Below are 24,429 nucleotides of genomic sequence, written 5' to 3'. Positions count from 1 at the left end.
CTTCCCCGCTCGATGGAGAGCCCCGACAGTCGCGAGAAGGTTCCTCGGCGGCCGTGATGGTACCCCGTGTCAGAAATCACGATGGTGCTCACAGCCTCATGCAGTTCTGGACAGAAGCAGACATGATGTGCGGCCCGTTTCTCTTGGGCTGGATGCTGTCTATTGTTGTGGTGCGTCCCGACAGATGTGATGCTTTTTCCACCATCTGTTTTGGTCCAGGAAAGAGGAGAGGGGATGGATGGCGACCAATGCTGCGAGGAGTGGGTAGTGATGCAGTTCACTCTCTCTCCTCTCGGGTTTCTGCGGGATGAGGAACGACTTAACACTGGCAGTATATCTTCAGTAGCTTTATGATATGATAATACAGTAATAGAAATGGTACAAATTATATTATTGACATTACAGATAGGCCAATTGTTAGGATACTGTAATTGTTATTATTATTATTATTATTATTATTATTATTATTATTATTATTATTATTATTATTATTATTATTAGGGGTCTAAGCCTGATCGACCCTATTATTGTAAGTTATTTTTTATTATTATTATTGTCAATTTCGCGTGAGATGCTTCATGCTAGGGACTTGAAACTTGGCAGTATGATAGAAAGTGGTGACCACGACCCCAAATGTAATAGTACCCCCATTGCCCTAATGGGGGTGCTATAACAGGTGTTTAACATTGCCAATTTTGAAAGATCATATCGTCCACACCCTGTGAGAAATGTTGTACATAGGTCCCTCTCATCATGATTAACACAAAAGCCTATAGGACTTGATGGATTTTTTCAAATTTTGTGAAAAACACCTAAAACACCTAAAAAAGGCTTACAGTTTACAGTTATTGATCTATCTGCACCAAACGTGTTATGCAGCATCAATGGACTGAGGTGCTTACATGATCCATTTTGTTTACCATGTGAATAAATAACATGACCGCTAATAACCAATGAATTGTTCAGGGGTGTGCCCCTCACACAAATAGTTATAAATCAAAGACAATTAATCCTATCATGATGAAACTTGCTACACAGGTCCATTAGGGTCATACCCCTTAAGCATCTCAGGGTCATACCCCTTAAACCACATGCAAATCAACCAAAATGGGGCACCATAAATGCCATATTTTGATATTTCTTAATGTGGCTCACCAAATGTCATGAAATTTGGTACACTTGCCCTGGGGCACAGTCTTAGCCAATAGCTTAAACATGGTCATGACCATACTGTTGGGCTTGTGGGCGTATAAATGCCTATAAATCAAATACGGTTGGCACCACCGTCATACTCATATTCGTATCCGTATCCGTGTATAGGACTTGATTGTCCTATCCCGATAATATATGTGATCGGACAACTGGGGGTTCAAATTGATTGATTGATACTTAGAATGATGGGGCTGCGCATTGTGTGCAAGTCAAGGTGCGCCAGTCGGTCTGAAACTATATTCGCGATCACCTGTCACTATTCCTGTTGATAAATTCCTGTTATTTGAAATGCATGCCTTGTTCATGTAATAACTGACACACAAAATCAAAGATCAATAGTTGTTGTTTATTATTGTACAATATTACCACAGTTTCGCAAGGTATGCACTTTGAGCTCACCTAAACACAGACTGCTGCAGCTGCACATGGTCACCTGGCTTCTTTCGAACTGTCTGTCTGAGGTGAACGAGATAGCGTTGGGGAAGAAGGAGCAGAGCACAGCATACAGTTCAACGCTCTGATCCAATCATGGCAGCAAGCATATCGCACACATCTCCCATTGGTTTACAGACAGTTTAACCAATGACACACTTATTTTTTTTAGATAGAATAAAATCATCTCCGATTACGGATAATTTCTGAAAATTATCAAATGATACTCGTATCCGTTAAAACACCCACCATTTTTCAGTGGTCAGAGTATTCGGCACACCCCTAGTTGGCACTACCATTATGAATCTTGGAACACAAGTCTATACCTCTGTAAAGTACATACGTGTGCAATTTGATGCCAATCCACCCAAGGGGAGCTAAATGGTGACGCAGTGAAGGCATTTGAATCACGTGAATCACTGATAAACAAACACAGTCTACCCTATCACTATAAAACTTTTGAGCAGAGTGGATGATCCTGCCTTGGGTATTGTATTACTTACTTACTCTTGCTTATGACTTAGAACAATACGCCAAGAAAACAGTTGACAACCAAGTTGTAGTGCTGTTGTTCATGTCATACTGAAACCACTACTTTTCAGCTATGGAACTTCTTTTGGGTCTGGAGATTAATTTATTCCATTTCTGAACAGAGTTGGACAATGTTTATGCAATATGCTGATCAATAAGTTAGTTAGTTAATGATTTTAACAATCCTATGTCATTTACCACTAGCCAAATCTCCTTTCAATCCATTCAATCACTTTTTTTTTAAACGATTGACAAAACAGCAGTAGCCTCTTCGTAGTATTTACTAGCAATGCTAGTGCAAGTCAATGGGGTCCATCATTACTCATGAAGTAACCCTTTAATCTACAGACGCAAAAGAGCATTTACGCCAATCACATTAAAGCTGATAAATCAAAGACGGTCTACCCTATCGCTATAAACCTGGTAGACTTCTCCAAGGCTCTCCCTTGACCATTCTCAGACAGTTGTTTGATCCCTTGACCTTGCCAAGAGGCTTACAACCCGTTAATCGCTGCTTGCAGCTTTTAATTACTTCTATGGTAAATGAAAACTGTGTGGACCAGACTCAGTTGTTTTACTTTTGCAGATAGATAGGCAACTGTAAGCAGGTGTCAGTGGAGCAATCAGCTGCATGGGGCATTAGACCCAAGTGTTTGGTTTAATGCTGTCAAATGAGATATAGGTCATACAGAAACTAACTAAACACATAGGCCTACTAGTGTACACAAACACACCAGTGGACACAAACTAAATACGTGATCAAAACATGCCCAATATAATGAATTACCCACGATTGAATGCAAAAAAGAGAAGCAGCAGTATCTTTAATACTAAGGCACACCAAGCTGATATGGTACTATCAATGTTTGGATTTTAAACGGTATTCCTCTTCCTCATACAGGCTTGGCTGATCCAAATAGACTATTATACCACTGGAAGAAGAAAACAGCATGTCCCCACAATTTTGAGGGACAGGAGGCACTGTTGTGCGATCCACCCGGGGATGGTTTGTACCCTGAAATGTTGACAAAAGACATGAATAAGCGAGCATCCCTCAGACACCATGCGGAATTCCAAACCAAATCTTGCCCCCTGCTCCCTAGTGAACCACTCCTTTAGATCAGATTGGAAGCCAAATAGCAACATTTACACTTGCTTATTCAGAGTCTGCATTTGCTTATATCTATTCGATCCTTTCAGATCTACAGGGAGTGCATAGGGGGGGTGATGGCTAGGGGTTGATTTGTTGTTCAGCACTAATGTCCAACAGGGTTTAAGTATAGCTGTACAATGAATATAACTGTGCATACGTCACCCTAAACATTGTATTATAACCACCTCCACTATTCAATGTCACTCTAAACCTAATCTGAATAATACTCATAATAATAATTTTAAGGAAACAACCCCCCATAAATTAAGACATTCCACAATTTGAATATCAGTGAAGAAGAAAGACATGAAGAACTATGTATGATGATTTGCATGAAGGTAAAGGGAGCACATTCTCCTATTCAACATATGGTCTCTATCCTCCATTTGAGGTTAAGCTAACATGTCAATATACAATGACCCATCTTGCTCAATGGTGTCCCTATATTGTCTTATAAAGACTTGAAATGCATTGATCATACAATGAACTCTGGGCATATTTTCAGAATTGTACAATGCGTACATGGAATTATAAGATTGTATTTCATCATTAACATGAGTATAGACCACCTCAGAATATCTTCAGTGAATCTCTCTGAAGACAAAGAGAAGGTATCTGACATCAGGGTGATGTTTAGGCTCTGACTAGACATGCCAGGCATTGACTAGAGGGAGATCAGCTTATCCTCAAATACGTACATGATTCCCTCCGAGTGGATTTGAGATTCTTGTCATGCTACCAACACTGTTGTGCAACAGTCAGAAAAACTGTTTATTGTGTTGAATTTATGGAATTCATAGCCCAGGCTGTTACAGTTTGTTGTCATTCTGTGCTATAACTCCCAGATAGGCTCCCACAGACAATGGACCGGCTGCTGAAACGCAGATGACTAAGGAAGGCAACCCACAGGGGAGTCGTTATGGCAACGGGCTCATGCCAAACATACTGTGTTGGAAATTGGACAAGTGTGAACACACAATCAATACCCCCCCCTCCCCAGGCTCCCATATGACATTTTAGGCCCAGCCTCTTTGCTGCAGAAAATGTGCTTATGGGTAATGCTTACGTTCAGCAGGGCATTTAAATGCAGCAGGTTTGTTTTCATTGCAGCTCACTCACAAGAATACCAACGTCCAGTAATACCGTACGTCAGTAAATGTGTTGATTACTACTCTCTAGAAAAAAACACTATTATAAACACTACACTACTAATACAATAATAAGCAAAGAACCAGAACACAATATTCAAGAAAAAAAAAGTCAAAAGTCAAAAGTAATAATTAACACAGTGAAATACAGCAAGTGTCAACTTGTAAACCTTCAGGGTTGGAAGAAACGGTAACAGAATTGGAAGAATTGTAAATCTCTTAAAGGGTTCTTCACTTTTATTGGCTGTACTTGGGAATATGTACTGATCAAGACCACAAAAATATTTGGCAGAATATTTTTTTATTAAATTCATATAATTTTTATTTTACAAATAAAGCAGACCAATATAAAATCTGTGGGTTATTGAGTTTATAATGATGTGCATTTTTCATTCAGATGTCTATTTAATTCTATTATTCTATTGTCACTTTATCAGATGTCTATTTTATTCTATTGTCACTTTATTTTGTTGTTTGATGTGAGCTGCTGTAACGTCTTAATTTCCCCTCGGGGATCAATAAAGTACCTACCTACCTATCTATTATACAGATGAGTATTGTAAATTGCGGATCAGATGTGATTGAAAAAACAACACAGATAGCAAAACCATGAGAACATGTATACTGTACGTATAAGGCAAATACAATAAATATAAGATAAGAGTCAGAAACACAGAAATAGTGGAAAGCACATACTGTAAGCATACAAGGCAAAATGTGTTTGCATTGATAGAGCTAGCTATAGCAGTATGTCCACGAGTGAGAGAAGATTTCTATACATAAGCTGCTCATATGCAGATAATACCTGTGAAGTATGTGCATATGTTTGTGCAATACAGCAAATAAGTAAGACTGATTGTCTACACATAATTGCCTGTTGTTCAGTAACATCCTTGGTACCATTAGGTCAAGTCTCCTGCATCCCTTGCTGTTCCTAACTGTGTGTCTCTGAAGATTGGCATGCGCACACACGCACACACACGCACGCACGCACGCACGCACACGCGCACACACACACACACACACACACACACACAGTAGCCTGTGTCAAATCCTCATGAAAGAAGCTGGTATCCTGATTAAAGCCAGTGGTCCTTTGAGGTCCCATTCTGATAGTCTGATAAATTGATGTGATAATGATGATGATGATGTCATAGGTTATTTTTTAGCACTGGGATAGTTCTGATAAAATCTGATATCAAAATAGTGCCATAAAGGGGAGAACTCTCAGGAGTAAGAGAAAGGGGTTGCTCTCCAGAGCAGTTTAGGGTGTTGTGATATTTCTTTTGGTAAGGCAAGCTTCTCTGAGCTCAGTCCACGATGATAGACATGAGGGCCATGACAGCGATGCCACAGCAAAGGAGTAGAATCTGCAGGAGGGAGTGCCTGGGGGAAAGAAGAGGCAAAACAGGTGAGGGAAAATTAACCTGACTGGTATTGACTAGGGCTGTCAAACGATTACAAAAAGTAATCAAGTTAATCACATGGTTTGCTGTGATTAATCACAATTTAGTTTGGTCAAATTTAGACCTAATTAAAGATGTTTTCATTGAAAAAAAAACTCACTGGGTTGTAAAAGTGGAGAAAACACAAAGTAATCTGCATAAGATGTTTTTATTAGCTTCTATTCAGCCAGGTGTGAAAAGTGTATGTACCTCTGTAATTGGTTCAATAAAGTTTAATTACATAAATAAATAAATAATGCTAATCTCATTTGTATCTACTCCACCATATCCATGGTATTCAACATGGCAAGCTACTATTACAATGGGAATGGTATACGTGGATCTTCAAAACTGAGTCACAACAGCAACACAGCAAGACTACTGCCCTTTGAGCATCTGCCCTGGACGAGCTACAACTTGCAGGTCTGTTTCCCTCTGAGACAATCTCCCTGTTTGATGGTCGATTTGAACAAGGTGCTGCGCAGAATCACTGATCTACAAATCACCTGCTGCAAGAAATAACCACTGACTGTTGATCAATTTCTGCAAATCTGCACAGTGCCTTGCTGAGGCTGATCATCTCAAACACGGAGTGCAGCTTTGAAAACCCCTTGGCTAAATGCCAAAGTTGTGGGCACTTCATCAGAGTGTTGATTCGCCTATCTTTCTCCATTGTTGCATGCATGAGCTCAGCAAAAATAAAACTATGGAAACTTGGAAAATTGTGTTAAGTGTAAAAGAAAATAACTTTCGTTATGGATTTATTTATTTTTGTGCAAGAATTAACAAGTTAACTTTGACAGCCCTAGTATCTACAATTGTATCTTTTATCAGTTTTGGCTTCATTCCCTTTATCATTATGTTCTCATCAGCTGAACTCAATAAGTCAATGTTTTCCTCTGCAGATTTAGGAGCTTGTTTTTGTGTTTATTGTACGGAGTCCAAGGTCAGTGCCAGCTTACACAGATACAGATCTGATACAAGGACAGTACCAGCTTACACACACACACACACACACACACACACACACACACACACACACACACACACACACACACTACCTGATACTGGTCTCTTCTAGGAGATCAGGTACCACGTTGACCAGGGCTATGTACAGGAAGCCTCCTGAGGTGAACGGCAAGATCCACGCTGTTGCATTATCTACAGAGATGGCAGAATCATCATTTTCTCTTTGGCGAACTGGCCCAGATAGGAGCTTTACCATAAAGTAGGATACTGCTGTGTGGTGGATACTGTGTGCGCCATCATAGAAACATATGCTATGGTATGTCGCTCCAGGTGCATAGCTCTGCTGTATGGAGGTGATGATGGCTCACCTGTGCCTCTGAGTGACTGGGCACACAGGGCGAAGCAGGCCCCCAGCACCCCTCCCAAGGCTGTGGACAGCTGCATGCGGGCTGCGCTCCAGCGGTCAAACCCTGCACGCAGCAGGATGGCAAAGTCACCCACCTACAGTAGAGAAAAGCAGACGTGTGTTAACCATAGATGACAGGTATCATGATTTCTACTCTATACATCATACTGTACCTGTCATGAGGTGCCTCTGGGAAATTATGTATGGTCTAATTTGTCACAGATCACACTCATGTAACAAACAGTTTGGTGATGTCGAAGACCTGAATTGAGCCGACTGTATTACAAATTCAGAAAATAAGTCAAATGAACCAACATTATGGAATTGACAGTGACACTCAAACTGCAATGAGTAAGTCAGTTACAAAGTTGCAAAAGAAGAAGTGTTAATGTATTAAATCACACCCATAAGAATGCTGAGCCAATTAACTCACCTCATGGGGAATTTCATGGAGCAGGATGGCAAAGGTGGTGAGAAACCCAACCTGTAAGGAGTCACATTATGTATTCTGATCTGTTAAATTTAAAATAAGATGCACTGTGTATACTTCACATTTTCTGTTTCCAACCTACTCTACCTGTAAAAATAATGAATCCCCAACAGTATATCCTACTCTTATGTGTAAATTAGTTTTTTTGCAGGCATTCAGTTGAGCTTCTACTATAATGAGCACTAATATCATGCATACACATGAGTATGAGTATACATGGAAAAGAATAAGTAGGATGCGCATGTGTGTTTGTGACATCTAATTTACTTCCTCTCTGGCAAAGTTCCCCTTGGCTCACGCTGTTAGCCTTATGCCTCTCCAGCTGGACTTGTTCCCCCACAACCATGGATACTGGATATTGTCATGCATTACTACTGTACACCACACATATTGCACTGTAGTGTACAGTAAAAATCTAATTCCTGGCTCAATTTTGTTATCTAAAATCATAGAGTTGTGTTGTTTAAATGAATTACTTTACTTCAATTGAGCAGTATCATGTCCATAATGGACTGAGCAGAGAAATGTGCCCGTTTGGGACTGTGTGAAAGCTGACACAGCAATCTACAACTCTGCCAGGGGGTCTAGATCCTCGGCCAAACATGGTCACAGGATAGGTATAGTTGACTAAAATTTCCAAACAACCACCCATCCACCTCAACCCTACAGTAAGTAGAAGTACAGTATTGCATTAGATGCACTTTAAAACAGCCGTAAAGTATTTCACTTATTTCAATGATTAAACATACACAATAAAAGTATTTTCTTAGCGACTAACCCCTACTGAAATGTATACACAAAACACTACTTGTATCAGGGCATAAACAGGGAGACTGTGTACAATGACACAATACTAAGTCAGCCTCCTTGTGGCAGATACGCATGGCTATATCATATAATTAGAGCTTTATTTTATCTAACCAGGAAAAACTGGCCTTTATTTGCTTTAACCATGGAACCAACCACGCATCTGGCATGTATTGGAGACAGGCTATTGTTCGAGACAGGTGGTTATTCTATTTGGAATTGACCCCCACCACTGCTCAAGCCAAGGATATGAGCTGAATATAACATTATAATGTCCACAAATAAGGCAAAATACATTTTTGCAGATTTATGCAAGAACATTAAGTTTTGTTTTTTGTCCCGCCACTTGGGATCAATATCAAAATGTCTCGCTGTTGCCTCTCACGAAATTCCACTCAGCATATTTTTATACCGGTTACCGAAATTTTACATCATATTTTTTCTTTGGCGCCATGTTTCTCACATAGCCTACTGTAATAGCAGTTTACCAAATATAAAGGCTCAGTCCAGTCAAAATTGTGATTTCAATATATATATTAGTGGCCCAGCTATTATTGGAGACAGGTATTTGTTGGAGACTCTGCTTATTGGCAGTTTTATGGTACATGCCGATGGCCTTCAAACTGAGCACTCACCTTTCTGCTGACCAGGAAGCTCCCAGCCACAGCCAGGCCGTGGGTGAAGTTGTCAATGCAGTTGGCCAGGAGGTTCAGGTACCCGCTTGTCTATCAGACATAGAACACATGGCAGCACCTCAGAGCAAACTCTGGACAAATTAACATCAAAAAGATGGAGCTAACTCAATCTAGAGTCCAACATAACCCATAAGGATTAATTAAGAGTACTCTATTGGGAACACTGACAAGTGCATTTCACAGCTTGGTGTGCTCTCTAATTGGGGAGGACAATGGAGGAATGTGTTTAATGAGAAATAGAGAGTCCCTCATTTTATATCTGAGCTCTTCTCTCATTGAAATGTACCTTAATTTTGCTCACAAGCGGAAGTGCTAACTTGTGAAATTTTGTTAACCCTATCCTGTCAAGCAAACCTTCCCCATTTCCTTAACCTACCTTGATTTTCTTTGGCACTTGCGACAAGCTGATCTTTGGCTTGGAGGAGGAGCTCCACATCTCAGAATGGTGCCCATTGATGTGTGATGTCACAGCCTCACTACTGGGGTCTGAGCTTTGGGAGGTCTGAGGAGGAGGGTGAGAGGGGAAAATAAACATGTTATTGATAACCAGGAAATCCCATAGTACATGTACAGTATGCACAGGTTAACTGTACATCATAACCATATGGGGACACACAGTGTATTTGCTATTTCAGCTGTGAGTCTCTTCTGTTATCAGTCACCTAGCCTACATTTTGCCCACTCCCTTCTGACCACTAGTTACTTGTTCACCCCAAGCCATTCTCCTTTTCCAAGAAGGGCTGACTTCCCTGTTCCGTCTAAACCACTTCTCCGCCATTTAATAGTCAAATTAAGTGAGGGGGAAAATAGTCTGCTGTATGAGGCCAGGAAATGTGCTCTATTTCGGTGGAAACTGCATGAGGAAGTCATAAAATGTATTCTGACAATCTCTCCCCTCCTGTCAGCGCAGCAGAAATCTAGATTGGGCTGGAGAGTGGGGGTGTAAGACCAGTTCATTACTATTAAATATGACTAATAAGATGGTGTTTTAATCCTAGCATCTAAACATGCTTGATGATAAGACAGTATTTATAGAATGAGCACTGATCTGGCCCCCAGTGTTACACTCCTTCCCTCAACACACTTCTAAGCCAGACTAGAGAAGTGGCTGGAGCAGCTGCTTCCTCCCCATATCTATAAATAGCGACAATAAACCCAGACATGGATGCCAACCTACCTCCTCCTGAGAAATAGAAAGGAGAATATGTGTGCAGTACATGGGTGAAACACACACACAGTGCACAAATGCCCACATCAATGTGTTGCATCTTTGGATTGAATGTGACACATGCAATGAAAATCTAACTGCAAATGAAATTGCCATTTCAAATCGAACTGGATTATCCATTTAATAACAACATTTTCCATCAGCTTGGGTTCAAGTTTTTACTTCAGTAAATTAAATTCACCAATAAAGTTCCAAGGAAGCTAGACGTTGTTGAGACCTCCGAAGATTGCAGTTATGCACTCCTGCTTTACAAACTCTACAAGACGTTCTCAGATTCCTATAGAAGGCTCTCAACTGCCATCAAAAGGAGACACTGTCAAACAGGGAGATTGCACCGCCCCAAAACCGACTTTGTACTCCTATATGCCACAACATCAAAAGAATCCTCCTGTTAATACTCTGCACTAATACCCACTCCAAATCCCATATGAGAAAGGGTCTCACTGGTGTTGGGAGAAAAGATGAATACAAGAAGAATACAACTTTGATCCCAAGCATATCTAGCAGAAAGAGACACTCAGGGCTATGGCACAATGAGTCTCATCCAGCAGATGGTGGGGGTAGGGTAAGGATAAGGTTGCGTCTATGACATTGATTTGACTCAGATCCCTTATTTTCCACTCAGCCGCAAATGCCACTTAGGAAGTTATGAATAACACAACTCTGGGAAATTCCCATTGGGCCAGAATGAATCAACACATCACAGTGTTTAGGCTAATCATTTTTGATGTGAATTCTGATTGGTAATTTTGATGTGAATGAAAATGGTTGATTTGCTAAAAACAAATGATAAACAAGGTTAAGTGATCATTGATATCCTTATGCCAGTGATTTTAATATTTGCAAAACCTAAATAGTTGGTTGGAACAGATTCTGACTAAGTCAGTGACCTCCTTCAGACCTAGTCTAAGAGTGTGGTTTAAAGTAGCCAGCTGTGGACACTGGAGGCTACATTCCAACAAGATCCAACCACAAAGCAGACACAATTGAAAGTAAAGGCTGGTAAAAGGGACAAGCCAATAGTACCGTCTGCCAAATTGATCCTACAGCAGCCCCACCACGTGGAAAACCATTGCCATTACTGATACAGTACCACTGAAGGGATCACTTACAATAATAATACATGTACTTAGTGAACTGGACACGCCTACAGGAGAAACAACATGATAATTGTGTAAGTAATAGGACAGTGAAGCATTTTTTCTTCTTTTGTCTCTATACTCCAAAAGTTATGATTTGAAATAAAACAATTAATATGGGGTTAAAGTATAGATTCTCAGTTTGTATTTGACGGTATTGTGTACATATTGGTTTCATTATTTAGGAATGACAACACTTTGCATACATAGTCCCCCTATTTCAGGGTAGCAAAAGTGTTTCTTCCGTAGGCACAAGAGAGCTGTCAATGTATAGTATTGTTTCTAAGCTTTGCATTTGCCTTTGGAGGCTGCCATTGGTGTCTGTCAACATGAGGACCAAAGAGATGTCAAGGAAGCCATTATTGGGCTGAAAACATACATAGCTAAAAACATAGCCAAAAACTCAGGCTTGGAACATCATAAAAAAAATATTTAAAAAAGCACTGGTGAGCTCAGCAATCGCAAACAGGCTGGTAGGCCAAGGAAGACTTCTTCACTGTCTACAGTGGATGACCGAAGAATGCTCACCATAATTAAGAAAAACCTCAATAACAACTGTCCCACAGATCAGGAACACACTCCAGGAGGTAGGCATGAATGTGTCAGAGACTGCCATCCACAGAATACCTGCCATACTACAGAGGCTTCACTCCAAGGTGCAAACCACTAGTTATCCTAAAAAAGAATGGTCAGGTTACAGTTTGCTAAAAAAATATCTAAAAAGCCTGCAGAGGTCTAGAAAAAGGTATTGTGGACAAATAAGATTAATATTACAATATCATGTACCAGAGTGATTGCAAAGATTGTCCGTGAAACATGGTGGAGGCCAACTTGTCTTAATTGATGATGTAACAATGAAGTTTACAGAAACATCTTGTCTGCTTGAGTACAAGCAAATACCTCACAAGCAAAAATTAATTGGATGGCGCTTCATTATACAGTAAAACAATAACACTAAACATACTGTCATAGCAGAGCATGAGCAGAAAAGATACCCAGCATCTGGTGGGGTCAATGGGTCGCAGACTTCAGGCAGTTATTGCATGCAATGGATTGTCGACTAAATACTCAATTAATGAATTTGTCCCATTACTTTTGGTGCCCTGAAATAGTATGTATACATTGTGTTGTCATTTCAAAATGGTGAAAACAATATGTACATTAATACCATCAAATAAGAGCTGATAATCTATACTTTAACCTCATAGTTATTACCCATTACTTATGCAGGGCACTCTACTTACATGCCCTTAGAAGCATATGCCCACAACTTCTTTAAACCACTTTTGCCATCCCATGTTTGTGTGATCCTCACACTTCCTTACTCTAATGCATCTGTAGCATTATTCATCCTACTCCTGTTTACATACAGAAACATAATGGAAATGAATACAGACAACATCGAATGATGACACTGCTCCGTACTCACAGAGGGGAGCTGGCTGTGGCCGGCAGAGTCTTCCTGGCTGTCCTCGTCTGGGAACATCTTCTCCAGCAGCAGGAACAACAGCATGCCCACCATAACCCACAGACCCTGGGTCCTGTAGTGCTGCTGGCTCCCATCTGAAACATAGGGAGGATATGAATGGTACATACAGCACTGAGAGATAAGCCCCTAATTGGAAATCTTTATCTAGCATTGCAGGAGGGAACCCCATTTACACTTCCTTAATCTTGAGTATTTACTGTATACATCCAAATTATATAATTCTCACGCCTCCTTTGGGGGTCTTGAGAAATTGTTATTACCTGATTCCATTCGAATGGATCACTGGCTGCGAGAGGTCACATTTTGATTGGCTTTGAGCAGAAGTGATGTTTCGAAATGAACAACCCCCTCCCCTTTTTCATTACTCAACACATTAAGAGTACATTAACAAATGTATCAGTGTAGGCCAATCAATTTAACATTGCTAGCCAGCTATATTTTTCAACTTGACTTTGCTGAAATGGTTTTATTTTTCCTGGAATTGTAGTTTGGTTGTTGGAACACTAGCCAGGTGCCTATTGACTGGTTGTGAGTGTTGCATTCACATTACAGGTCTTCTCCCCTCTTTAACGACTTTCTGCCTTCCCCATCTAGCTTTCTGCTTTTGACTCTTTTATACAAAAGAGTGGGATGTTTGTATGGCTTAGGGTTGCACATTGCTACTAAAGGGCTATATTTATGTCTGCTGAACAACTGAAATGCACAGAACAAATAAACTAAAAAAAGTATATTACTTTACTCCACACAATATTTGCAAAAGGATTTTACTTTAAAGCTGCCGTCCACCAGTGGGAATTGGCTGACCCACCATTCCGAGTAAACAGGACAAACATGGCATTGTGTATAAGGTTACCTGAGTGCAGTATGCCTCTTTCTTGCTGCTCTACAGTCAGAAAGGAGGTGTGTAAACGAGCTGTCTGTGTGCCGCTGTAATCTCTAACCTTACTAACCAACTCATTTTTTAAGGGAAGTCGCTTAGCAAACATTTCTCAGTTACTTTTACATGCTGCTACACCATGCTTTCACATTGTTAACAAAGTGGTGGGCCAGCCAACTCCCAATTGCAGAAGGCAGCTTTAAACTTTTCTTTTTATAATATGTAACGTCAGTGAATATTACAGTGTGGAATTGAAGGGACACTGCAACATCTTTTAACCTCATATTCATCATCTTTGATGAAAACTATTTCAGCTGTGAAAACTGGCGATTTTCTGTTCTGTAGTCGAAAAGATAAGAGAAACGGTCCTGAGGAAATTACCCCTCCCCCATCCTATCCTATGGTAATGGAGATTAAGAAAAATAAAAAATACATGGTGAAGTGTCACTTTCAAGAAAACAATAAGAAAATGTGTTTCATGCAAAGCTATGGCCAGTTGCAGCATTGCAAACTCAAAGTTTTGATGACAGTCGCTCCAGGAGGAATGATGAACCAAAGGAGAGAAAGGAGTTGTCTGAAGATGGTTGACCCACCTGGGCTGTGGGAGTGGGCCCAGGCCTCGGGGAGCAAATGGAGGAAGACGTCTCCCAGGAGACCACCGATGGCAAAACTGAGGAGCTGCTTTAGCTTCTGACAGCCAGCTAGAGACAATGAGAGAGATCACAAATAAGGCAAATGGTGTGAAGCTACTCATTCACAATCTGAGCTCCTCTGATTCAGACAATTATGGTCATTGCTCTTAAAAGTGTGCGTTTTCTCATGACGTGCTGAAATGCTATATTGAGTAGCCTGTTTTTTTTTCTTTGAGCCTGAGGAATAAAGTACGGTAAGGGTGACACACCCAAGTCAGCACACACCACTGACTCAGGCTACTAATATATCCATTATTATACAAGGCCCCACAAGCTAGGCCAGTGACACATTGATAATGATTGCCTCTGGTAACCCACTAATCTCAGGCCAAAACATATAAATCCTTAATTTGGCCGTAAATACACAGTGGGAGTCTTTGCTCCATGGGTGGGGTCATGTGCAACATTTTTCCTTGGCATCTCATTGACAAGCAGTGATTCCTCATCAGAAGGACAATAGAGCCAAATGTATTGCTCAATGTTTCATATGCTGCATAAACAGCTTTTGCCAAATAGCTCTTTAGAAATACAAGATCAAATTGTCCAAGTTATTCTAGACTATACTGTAGCTATCTGACACAGCTGATTAAGATATCAACAGCTCCAAACTAGCCGCTCCAGTTAGCCTAAAGAAACACTGATAAACACACCTGACCTGCCGCATCTTCTCCTGCAGTGATGTGTTAAAGAGGTAAGATAATTGAAGGGTATGGGTTGAGGTACACCATGTCAAGGTTACCCAACAGAGGAATCTTACCCTGGGTGTGGTGATCGCTATCCGTTGTGGCTTGTTTTAAGTCCTGAGAGAGAATCTCTAAAACACACTGCCTCTTGCTTATTTTCACTTTGGACTCCAGGATTTTGGTCTCCAAGACCTTGGCCAGAGCAGCTTACTACTACTACATACTGTAGCTAGCTGCTATTACCACACACTTGTATGACCCAATAAAACTGATCAGTCCTGAGCTAAGTGAGTCTGGATATCAGTTTAGGACAGATCTGTGACCCTTACCCTCTGTCTTGAGGGCTGCTCCGGCCTCGATGGGAATGACGAGGAGGGGGAAAATTCCGCTGAGGCCCACAGCAACAGAGCCTGCCAGAGAGCAGAGCCACACATCGGCACTCTCGCTCCCAAAGAAGTCGGCCAAGACCCTGAAGCCCAGGAGGTCATCGGCGAGCCAGGGGCCCGGTCCAGCCGCGGTCGATGTGGCATGAGCCATGGCTGCTTGGGACATCGTCTTGCCACTAGATGCTCCCCTGGAGGAGACCACCAGCAGGGCAGCACCGGTGAGCAGTGCAGCTAATGCCCAGCCGGGCCAACCACTTCCTGCTTTCATCCGTCCCACGGCCCAAAGAGCACTCGCAACCAACAAGGAAGATGCTGCTAGATACAGATAATATTAATACACACAATGTAAACACTTGCTTTCTCAAACAAAGCATAGGACCTACACTATATACTCTTATATATACACTCAATAAATTGTATATTGCCAGTTATCTGCACATTGTCAGCCTAAAATGCACGTGGAACTGAATCTGTGTTGGGTAGCAATTTAAGAAATTGATAGGACAAAACCCCATGGTAGGAATAAAAAGATATCTAAGGAAATCAATCAGGATGGGAAGAAAATATCTGCTTTTCCTACCGCACAGTACTGGACCTATGAACTCACCATGCAGACAATTGTTATCCCTATATGTAGAGTAGGCCAGATTAATTCGTGGCCTCCTGTGTCCATCAATCACGCACGCCTACGTCACAGTTTTAACAGCGCAAGTTACATTGCACACATAGTTTATATGTTCGTGAAAGCCTATCACTTAATCAATGCGAAACATGATCGAAGTTCTGCGCATACTAATGATGCCGTCTCCGGCATACTGACACTGAATGCCAACACGGACACTCTGGCATTCAATAGCCATAGTCCTCTATAACGAAATATGCCCAAAAAGCACAAACACTTTAGATTGAAATAGTGCACTGTTTCCAAATTAATAAACATGTTTTCGTTTTCCCATGGTTGATATTGGATAGAACTGGAATGTTTTGCTCTAGCAGCAGAATTCCAAAGTTAGCCAAGCCAGCATTATTTTACTGCCTTTGTGCCCAGCACAGGTGAAAGCATGTAAAGCTAGCTTTATTAAAAACAATATGACATAATAAAATGTGCTAAGGTTGTTTTAAACGGTAGCAAACTGTAGAACTGCCAAAAGACAGCAGGATTATATTGCTAACTACAGTAGCTAACAGCGAGCTAGACGCCCTGCAACCCACTTCACTTGCATTGAAATATCTAGTGGTCTAGTGCGTCGTGGCGTGCACAACGGACTGTGCGTAAACAAAAAGTTAACAGCAACGCTTGGAGTTGAAGTTCAGGCGAAAGAAGCTAGATTATAGATTGTTGATATAACTATATATAATTAATTGATACGTAAATATGATACAAAAACGTTACGGTTACCTTGCCGTGATGCCTACAGTTCTTGCACCAGTGTGTCCCTGCCATCCAGCTCAGTGAGGGAGGCTAGTGAAGCTTTGGTCCGCTCTCCCAGCTGATGAGGCAGCTGCCGCAGGGAACTCGCCCTCTTGCAGCGGTTAGCAAGCAAGATTGCTAAAGCTTTTTCCAGAGGAGCCACGTTTCACGGCCCGGAAGTGTATTTTTTATTTCTGACAGCATTCCCTGGATATGGATGCTCGGGATGAAAATGTAGTCTCTATGATGTAGTCCAATATTGTAGTTCATAAACTGATGTTGAGCTGGCTGAGGCACCAGCTGACTTTGAATACATACATATTTTCCATAATCATAGAGCTTTCATAAGAGGAGTAAAATGTTTTATAGGACATTGATCTGTCCCATTCTGTATCTGTATATGAGTGTCAGTGTAGCCTGTATGCTATTGTGTTCACTCAATACACATATCAATGACCTGGAAGGGGTGGATGGTGGAAGCAATACTGGGGAGTTAATATGGTCATTCTACAAACTACACATTGGACTAAAATGACAAGCCTATGTCCTAACGCCTGTCTTACCCATGGTGTAGCCTTGACCACCAGGTGGTGCATGTGACAGTGAAATGTAGTATGGTCAGCACAGAGCTCTACTCTTGGGTATGGTCTTCTGACATGGTTACCGTATGATGATTACTTTGGAAGACATGTATGCAAATATCTAGACCAATGTGGGGGCATTTATCATTGTAATGCTTGAAAGGAAGGATGAATGAAGACAAGAAAAGCATGATGCACACATTAAACCAATAAAGAAATAGATAAATGAAAGAGTGTCCCCCCAACTCACCCCTGCCATTGTCTATACTGTAGGTAGATAGCCTATACAATGAAAGTTAATTGAAATAAAGTTGTTCTCCATGGGGTGGTGGCTGTATATATATATTTACAGTACCAGTCAAAAGTTTGGACACACCTTCTCATTCAATGGTTTTTCTTTATTTTATTTTTTTTGTAGATTAATATTGAAGACATCAAAACTATGAAGGAACACATATGGAATTATGTAGTAAACAAAAAAGTGTTAAACAAAACAGAATATGTTTTATATTTTATAGATTCTTCAAAGTAGCCACCTTTTGCTTTGATGACAGCTTTGCACACTCTTGGCAAGGTGTGTCCAAACTTTTGACTGGTACTGTATATGTTTTAAAGGATCACAGGAGAAGACATGCAGACTGTTGGTGAGGGAGAGGTTAAGATAACAGCAAACATGAATAATGTCTGCACTGTGAGTCATCCTTGTCTGACTTGAGCAATACATAGAAAGAGGAACTTCTGGTTGGTGGGACCAGGGCCTTTAAAGCAGAGTATGATCGTTTGCATGAGTTTTGCATTTGAGACTAGGTTAAATCAGACTGCACTTTGTACAAATCTACTAAGGTGTTTAAAAATATTCCATAGGCAATATACTGTATCTGTATAGCTATAAGGAGTCATACACTGAATACTATTGTTGAATGACACAGCAAGTCTGATAATATTGTAACACACTACATGTGTTTATGTATTTGTTTCCTTTATGCTATCTACTGTATAAAAGATAAAGGCAGTAATAAGGAATCATAAACTGTTCTGAATGTTTACATGAATACGCAAATAACAAGGCAGTTTCTTATCCTTTTGTCATGTCTTACAGTATAATTATGCACAATGGGAGTTATACAGTACATGCTTTCACCAAAGCAATATGGCATAAGCTACCCAAAATCAAAATTATCATATCATATCAGGTGGAATATCACAGCATATGTGATGGCCATTGGTCTCTCTACCAAATCCTCAGCCAATCCCTCCCGATTAGTAAGATATCCCATAAATTAATTGTTCCATGACCTTCCACAAAGAACGCAGGTTAAAAATGTAGGGAAAAATATTTGCTTTAATGTGTGTCATGATAAATCATGTGTGTGTGTGTGTGTGTGTGTGTGTGTGTGTGTGTGTGTGTGTGTGTGTGTGTGTGTGTGTGTGTGTGTGTGTGTGTGTGTGTGTGTATCCTGGCGCCTTGTGATTCAGCTTAATAATAAATATCTATCCCAGCCTTCTGGTCTGATGGTTGAGCTCATAAAGCCCAGTGCTCTATTGGGGAAAATGAGGAATCAGGAATAAGAAGTGAGAGATCTGGATGTCCCCTTAGACGCCTGCCGAGGGGCCGCTCCGTGTCATTGTGAAAGAGATGACGGCCACCGAAACCTCTGGCGACACTCAGACAGGAAACAAAGGTCCTCTCTGTGGCTTGTCCACCCAGGCCGTGCCTTCAAAACCACCATTCCCTACAGTTGGTCTCCTTTCCGAGAATGATTTTTTGGATATGAAATTGAGTATCCTAAGATACAAATTCCTAGAATCAGTAATCCAAACCTTCTAGAGTAGACTTTGTAAGTAATGCTCATTTACATTTGGATTTTCACCTCCCCATAATAGTAAAACTGTACACATTGAATTCAATTTACAATACGTTACCACCCCTCTGATGTGGGCTATTAATATCAATATCATATCAATTAGATCCCTTACAGCTCCATATTCTAGTAGCAGACATAAGAGCTATTGGTTGCCAATATTGCTACCTTTAATCAAGCCTTGCTTTTTGGGAAGCTGTTTAGTTACAGTCTGGTTTTATTAAGGAAGAAGAAGAAGAAGGAGAAGAAGAAGAAAACCTTTTGAGTACCAGACTAAATTGGTAAAATTAAGGAAGTTTTTAGTTCCCCAGTTAATTCAGTGAGTTATAGAAAGCTCTGATGTTTAGCCCTCTGTGGTAATTTGCCTCTACCAGCTCAATGAGCACCTTCTGCACTCCTTGAGAGTGTATTACTGCTACCACTATTACACTATGACTGCTACTGCTACATGCTACTGTTAAACTACTGAGGGAAACGGTAAGAGCCTGGCTAACTAGGACCTAGAAAGAGACTGGAGGCGTTCCCTCTTATCAACATCCTTTGATAGAAATAGTAATTGAGTTATGAAATATGTTTTTCTTCTGTTGGTTTTCTAGTGCTAAACTAGCTCAGGCATGTCTCTCTATTCTAGTTACCTACTATTGAATGGTCTGAAACGTTGATGCAATCAGACAATTTGGCCTTTGTACAGTAGATCACTGGGGAGAGGTTAGGTGGCATTGTAGCTTCTAGTATTTGATTTGTTACATACAATACATGTTGTTAATCTTGGCAATGTATTGGGGAAAAAGCAAATTCACTAGTTATGACACAATTTATAATAGTATTCTGTAGACAGTGGATATAACAAGAGAGAGTGCCTTTGTACGTTATCTGAGCAGTAGGCCAAAGTAGGGTAAATTATCACTTGAACGCTTGTTTGTCAATATGGATAGTTTGAAATCTGTGTCGAATGTAAATGTTGTCATTTTGATTCAAACTGATCTACTTTATGTGCACCTTCCTTTTGTTTGACGATACCTTCAATATATAATTTGTTAATTGTATAGAGCATGTTGTACACTTATGGATATGATACCAGTCAACACAAAGCCAATAAAGGCACTTACTTCAGATACTGACCAGAATTAATATTAATTACACTGAATGTTTTTTTACTGGTATGAAACATTCTCTGTGCAAAGAAACAACCTTTTTAGTTAAACTACTCCACTTGTTGAGGAGATTATGTGAGAGGATGATTACGAAAGTACTGGTAAAACAAGCACAATGTTAGGACATCGATCTGTAGTAATTTTGGTCAAACAGATATGCTGTAGACAAGGAGTGCAACATTTCCTGTTGCGATGCACTCTGTATCCTGTTTTCCACAGTCAGTGGTCATGCATGTCATCCTCTTGTGAGAGGGTCTGTGTAGGTACGTTCTCGTGACCAACACTGTGTGTCAGGCCTCTGCACTCTGCCTCACAGCATAAACTCATGTATTTGACTATGGCATATATGCATGTGACTATAGCATAATGTTTTGTACTGTATATTATGTATTTGACTATCCTTTGTTTTGTATCAACAACAGATTTGAGTGTTAACTGAAAATGGTATCTTGATTAATGCAATAACCAATTTTAAAAATGTATACTGTGTACTGTATGTTCGATGTATTATTTATAGGCATATGTAAGACTGCTAAATGTGTCCCTTGTCTGTTCACAGAGTATTAAAGACAGAAGGTTTAGCTTGGGAGTGTGTAGTTAATAAGAGGTGTCAATGTGACTGCTTGCATGTAAGGAGGTTTTAGCCCTCAGAGATATGAATCTTGTCAACTTGACTGCATTCAGATCTATGAAGCTGTGAAGTGCTCAGTCACACCCTGTGGTAGGCCATAAGCAGAGCATCAGGGCTGCAGGGTACATGTACTGTACAAAACTACATTAAAATACAGAAGCATCTGTCTTATTTCCACAGATTCTTGGGTTTTCATGAAATCAAGCAACACAACCATAGTGGTCTAATGTCAAGGCTCCCTTCATATAAAGGAATTTGTGTTGTGTATTATTTTGGCCTGGGAAAATTTGGCAATGTGGCAAACAGGCAATGTAACTAACAGTTGCCATGTAGTTACATTGCCTGTTTGTGGTTAATGCTATGGTGGCAAGTTACACACCCTGAATTGACTATTGTAAGACAACAGCACGGTGCGATCCTGGACACACAGTGTCACACTCATACTTGGGAAATTCACTGAAATGTGGAAGGAATCTCCTAGAAGACATCATCATCTACTGTATTTTCCCACGTGAGCTGGTCTGATCTGCTATGTTTGATAAGAAAGGAGAATGCAGATTGCCTGCTGCATACTGTACAGGCACAGTGAAAAGGCCCTAATGGGTCAACAAGATGAAATACTTAAACATTACTAGTATGGATGTTCACAAATGGAGTCATTCACAGGCAACCCATAAGGAACCGAATCTAAAAAATAATTTCCCAGTTCCTCTTTTTCATAGCGTGTCATTGTGTGTGTGTGTGTGTGTGTGTGTGTGTGTGTGTGTGTGTGTGTGTGTGTGTGCGCGTGTGTGTGTATGTGTGTGTGTGTGTGTGTGTGTGTGTGTGTGTGTGTGTGTGTGTGTGTGTGTGTGGGATGCGTGGGTAGGAGCGCATGCGTGCAAAAGATTGTGTAGCACCCTAAAAAAGGTCGTCTACATGTGTAGAGCACAAAGACAAATAGTTTTTCAAGGGAGACATCCAGACCAAATAAAATATTCATAACAGTAGTTGAGCATGTTTTTATGATAGTTCACGATACAGTAATCTGATTACCATACAATATTTTCGTGTGCTCCCAAAATAGTGCACAACAAATTGTGATCTCAGACAATGCTGTTACAATGATGATGATGAAGATGAAGATGAAAAAGAAGAAGAAGAAGAAGAAGAAGATGAAGATGAAGATGACGATGATGATGATGATGATGATACTGTTTGTGTCCATTATTGAAACAGTATCACTGGAAGAAGTAATATGACAGTATTATAAATAACAGTAATTTTACCATAAATAAACAATAAATTCCAGTCATTTTTATAATTGTATTAAAAATACTATAAATTTGCTACAGTATGACGCCTGATACACTGTATGTAGTGGGACAGTATTTTTGAACATCCTCAAATCCAGGTTCAGGACTGGGGAAATGCTTGAGTGACGGCCAAAAACTGGAATCCAAATTATAATCCAAATACCTGTGTTATCTATTCACTTCCTGCAGCTTTTCACATTGTGTGAAACAATCACTCTCTATATTCAGAATCAGAATCAGAATCAGACTTCTTTTATTTGGCCAAGTATATTTGCACATACAGGAAATTGACTTGGTGAGGTTGGTGATTGAGCCATTCATCCAAACACAGAAGTGAAAGTTATTGTGTGTCTTTCTCAAAATGGGATGAGCATAACGGTGCCTGTTTTGGTTTCATCTTGTTCTGTGGCTGCTGGAGGTCCAGCAAACGGGGTGTCTGTAGCGGACCTGCATAGTGTAGTTTACAGTATATGTATACCGTAGGAGAAGGTTAGGGAGACACATACTGTGTGACTAACTGGGTCGTAACCTGGGTCATCTGTGCAGCACAAGACTGTGTTAGGCCACACAGTGGGGCCTCTTACAAGCCCTTTTACCCAGATATTCCTATTGCTTACCAGTGTTCACACTGTATTTAAACAATTAATAAAGGAGTGGGAGGTTACAAATCATTTTGTGAAGCCTTATTTTTTGATTTTTGAAAATAAAGCATATGTGAGATGTGTGAGGGATTTATTTTTTATTCAAAGACGTTTTTATCCTCTGAAAATATCTGTGGTGAGAATAGCATGCTAGCTTGCTGTAACACACACAGTGTATTAATACTCTCGGAAAATATTAAATGTCATCAGTTTTGCTCAGACAGCTGTGATTAGCGTGGGGGCCAGGGTACAGGCTGTGTGGTTTCAGCAGCTCTACAAGCGGTAAATTGAGGTAAAGGAAGGGGACTCAACAATAATAGCCCTGGTACAGCATTGAAGCAACAGCAGGGCCCGTATTCACTAAACTCCATCAAAGTACGACAAATTCAAGCACTCAAATGTACCACATTAAGATACACCGTACCACAAACCAATAGGCCAAACCGACATGGTATAGCACTGTAACATCGAAATGTATTCTCAAATGACCCCATTTCCCGCCATTTTAACTGTGCATTGTTATAACATTGTAATAACACTGCAACCACCAAATGTTATATATTTTCCTCCTCTCAAAAGCTTTTTCTTTAGTAATAGTTGGCTTTTGTTGATTGACAAGTGCCGTGCATTAGGTCATGCATAATCCATCAACAGAATAGACAATAAATAATGTACAGGTTTACAGTGTGTACTGTGATAAATGTATATGTTTTAATGTTTAAATATTCAACGAATTGTCTGGGGGTGCGGATTTCTGTCACTGCAATTACAGTTTGAACAATCATGGGAATATAATACAAATATAAAAAATTATCGTCAGTATGATTTTAATCTTGCTGTGACGAGTATTTGAAGAACCTTGTCTTTATCAGCCTGATACACTCTCTTCCTCTGCCAAAAACATCCACAGACCTGTGAGAGCAGGCTGGCCTTACTGTCTGTCATCAGGGGAATGTCAAACAGAGATGTTGTGTCAGGGAGAGTTAAGACACACTGGATCAAAACTGTGTTACTGTATAACAACTAATCCTGATAACAGAGACGGTTTGGTTGACAAATATAATTTTACTAA

General features: G+C 40.3%; 1 protein-coding gene across 4 annotated transcripts; it reads right to left on the bottom strand.

Moving 5' to 3' along the window:
- Positions 1 to 4,918: 4,918 nt before the first annotated feature.
- Positions 4,919 to 17,331, bottom strand: slc39a13 (solute carrier family 39 member 13). Of its 4 annotated transcripts, none has more exons than XM_083690881.1 (10): positions 17,182 to 17,331; positions 15,726 to 16,097; positions 14,615 to 14,722; positions 13,085 to 13,218; positions 9,665 to 9,790; positions 9,229 to 9,318; positions 7,730 to 7,780; positions 7,259 to 7,391; positions 6,983 to 7,082; positions 4,919 to 5,862 (listed from the first exon to the last, which is right to left on the bottom strand). In XM_083690881.1, the coding sequence occupies exons 2-10, from the start codon at positions 16,048 to 16,050 to the stop codon at positions 5,787 to 5,789; spliced, it is 1,143 nt and encodes a 380-aa protein (XP_083547007.1). In that variant the 5' UTR covers positions 16,051 to 16,097; positions 17,182 to 17,331; the 3' UTR covers positions 4,919 to 5,786. The 4 variants fall into 4 exon arrangements, with proteins under 4 accessions (XP_083547007.1, XP_083547005.1, XP_083547006.1 ...); XM_083690879.1 differs by having other exon boundaries at positions 4,919 to 5,846; XM_083690880.1 differs by having other exon boundaries at positions 4,919 to 5,846; positions 15,726 to 16,094.
- Between the last annotated feature and the right edge of the window lie 7,098 nt (positions 17,332 to 24,429).

Source organism: Argentina silus (genome assembly GCF_951799395.1).
Source record: "Argentina silus genome assembly, chromosome: 2".
Classification (NCBI taxonomy): Eukaryota; Metazoa; Chordata; class Actinopteri; order Argentiniformes; family Argentinidae; genus Argentina; species Argentina silus.
This window is presented reverse-complemented; position numbering and strand designations above follow the sequence as displayed.

Coding starts and splice junctions, on each gene's coding strand:
- slc39a13 (XM_083690879.1), bottom strand. CDS start 16,050: ATGAAAGCAGGAAGTGGTTGGCCCGGCTGGGCATTAGCTGCACTGCTC. Junction 14,723..15,725: donor AGCAGCCCTCAAGACAGAGG/GTAAGGGTCACA, acceptor CATTGTCTCTAG/CTGGCTGTCAGAAGCTAAAG. Junction 9,319..9,664: donor AAGTGCCAAAGAAAATCAAG/GTAGGTTAAGGA, acceptor TATGTCTGATAG/ACAAGCGGGTACCTGAACCT.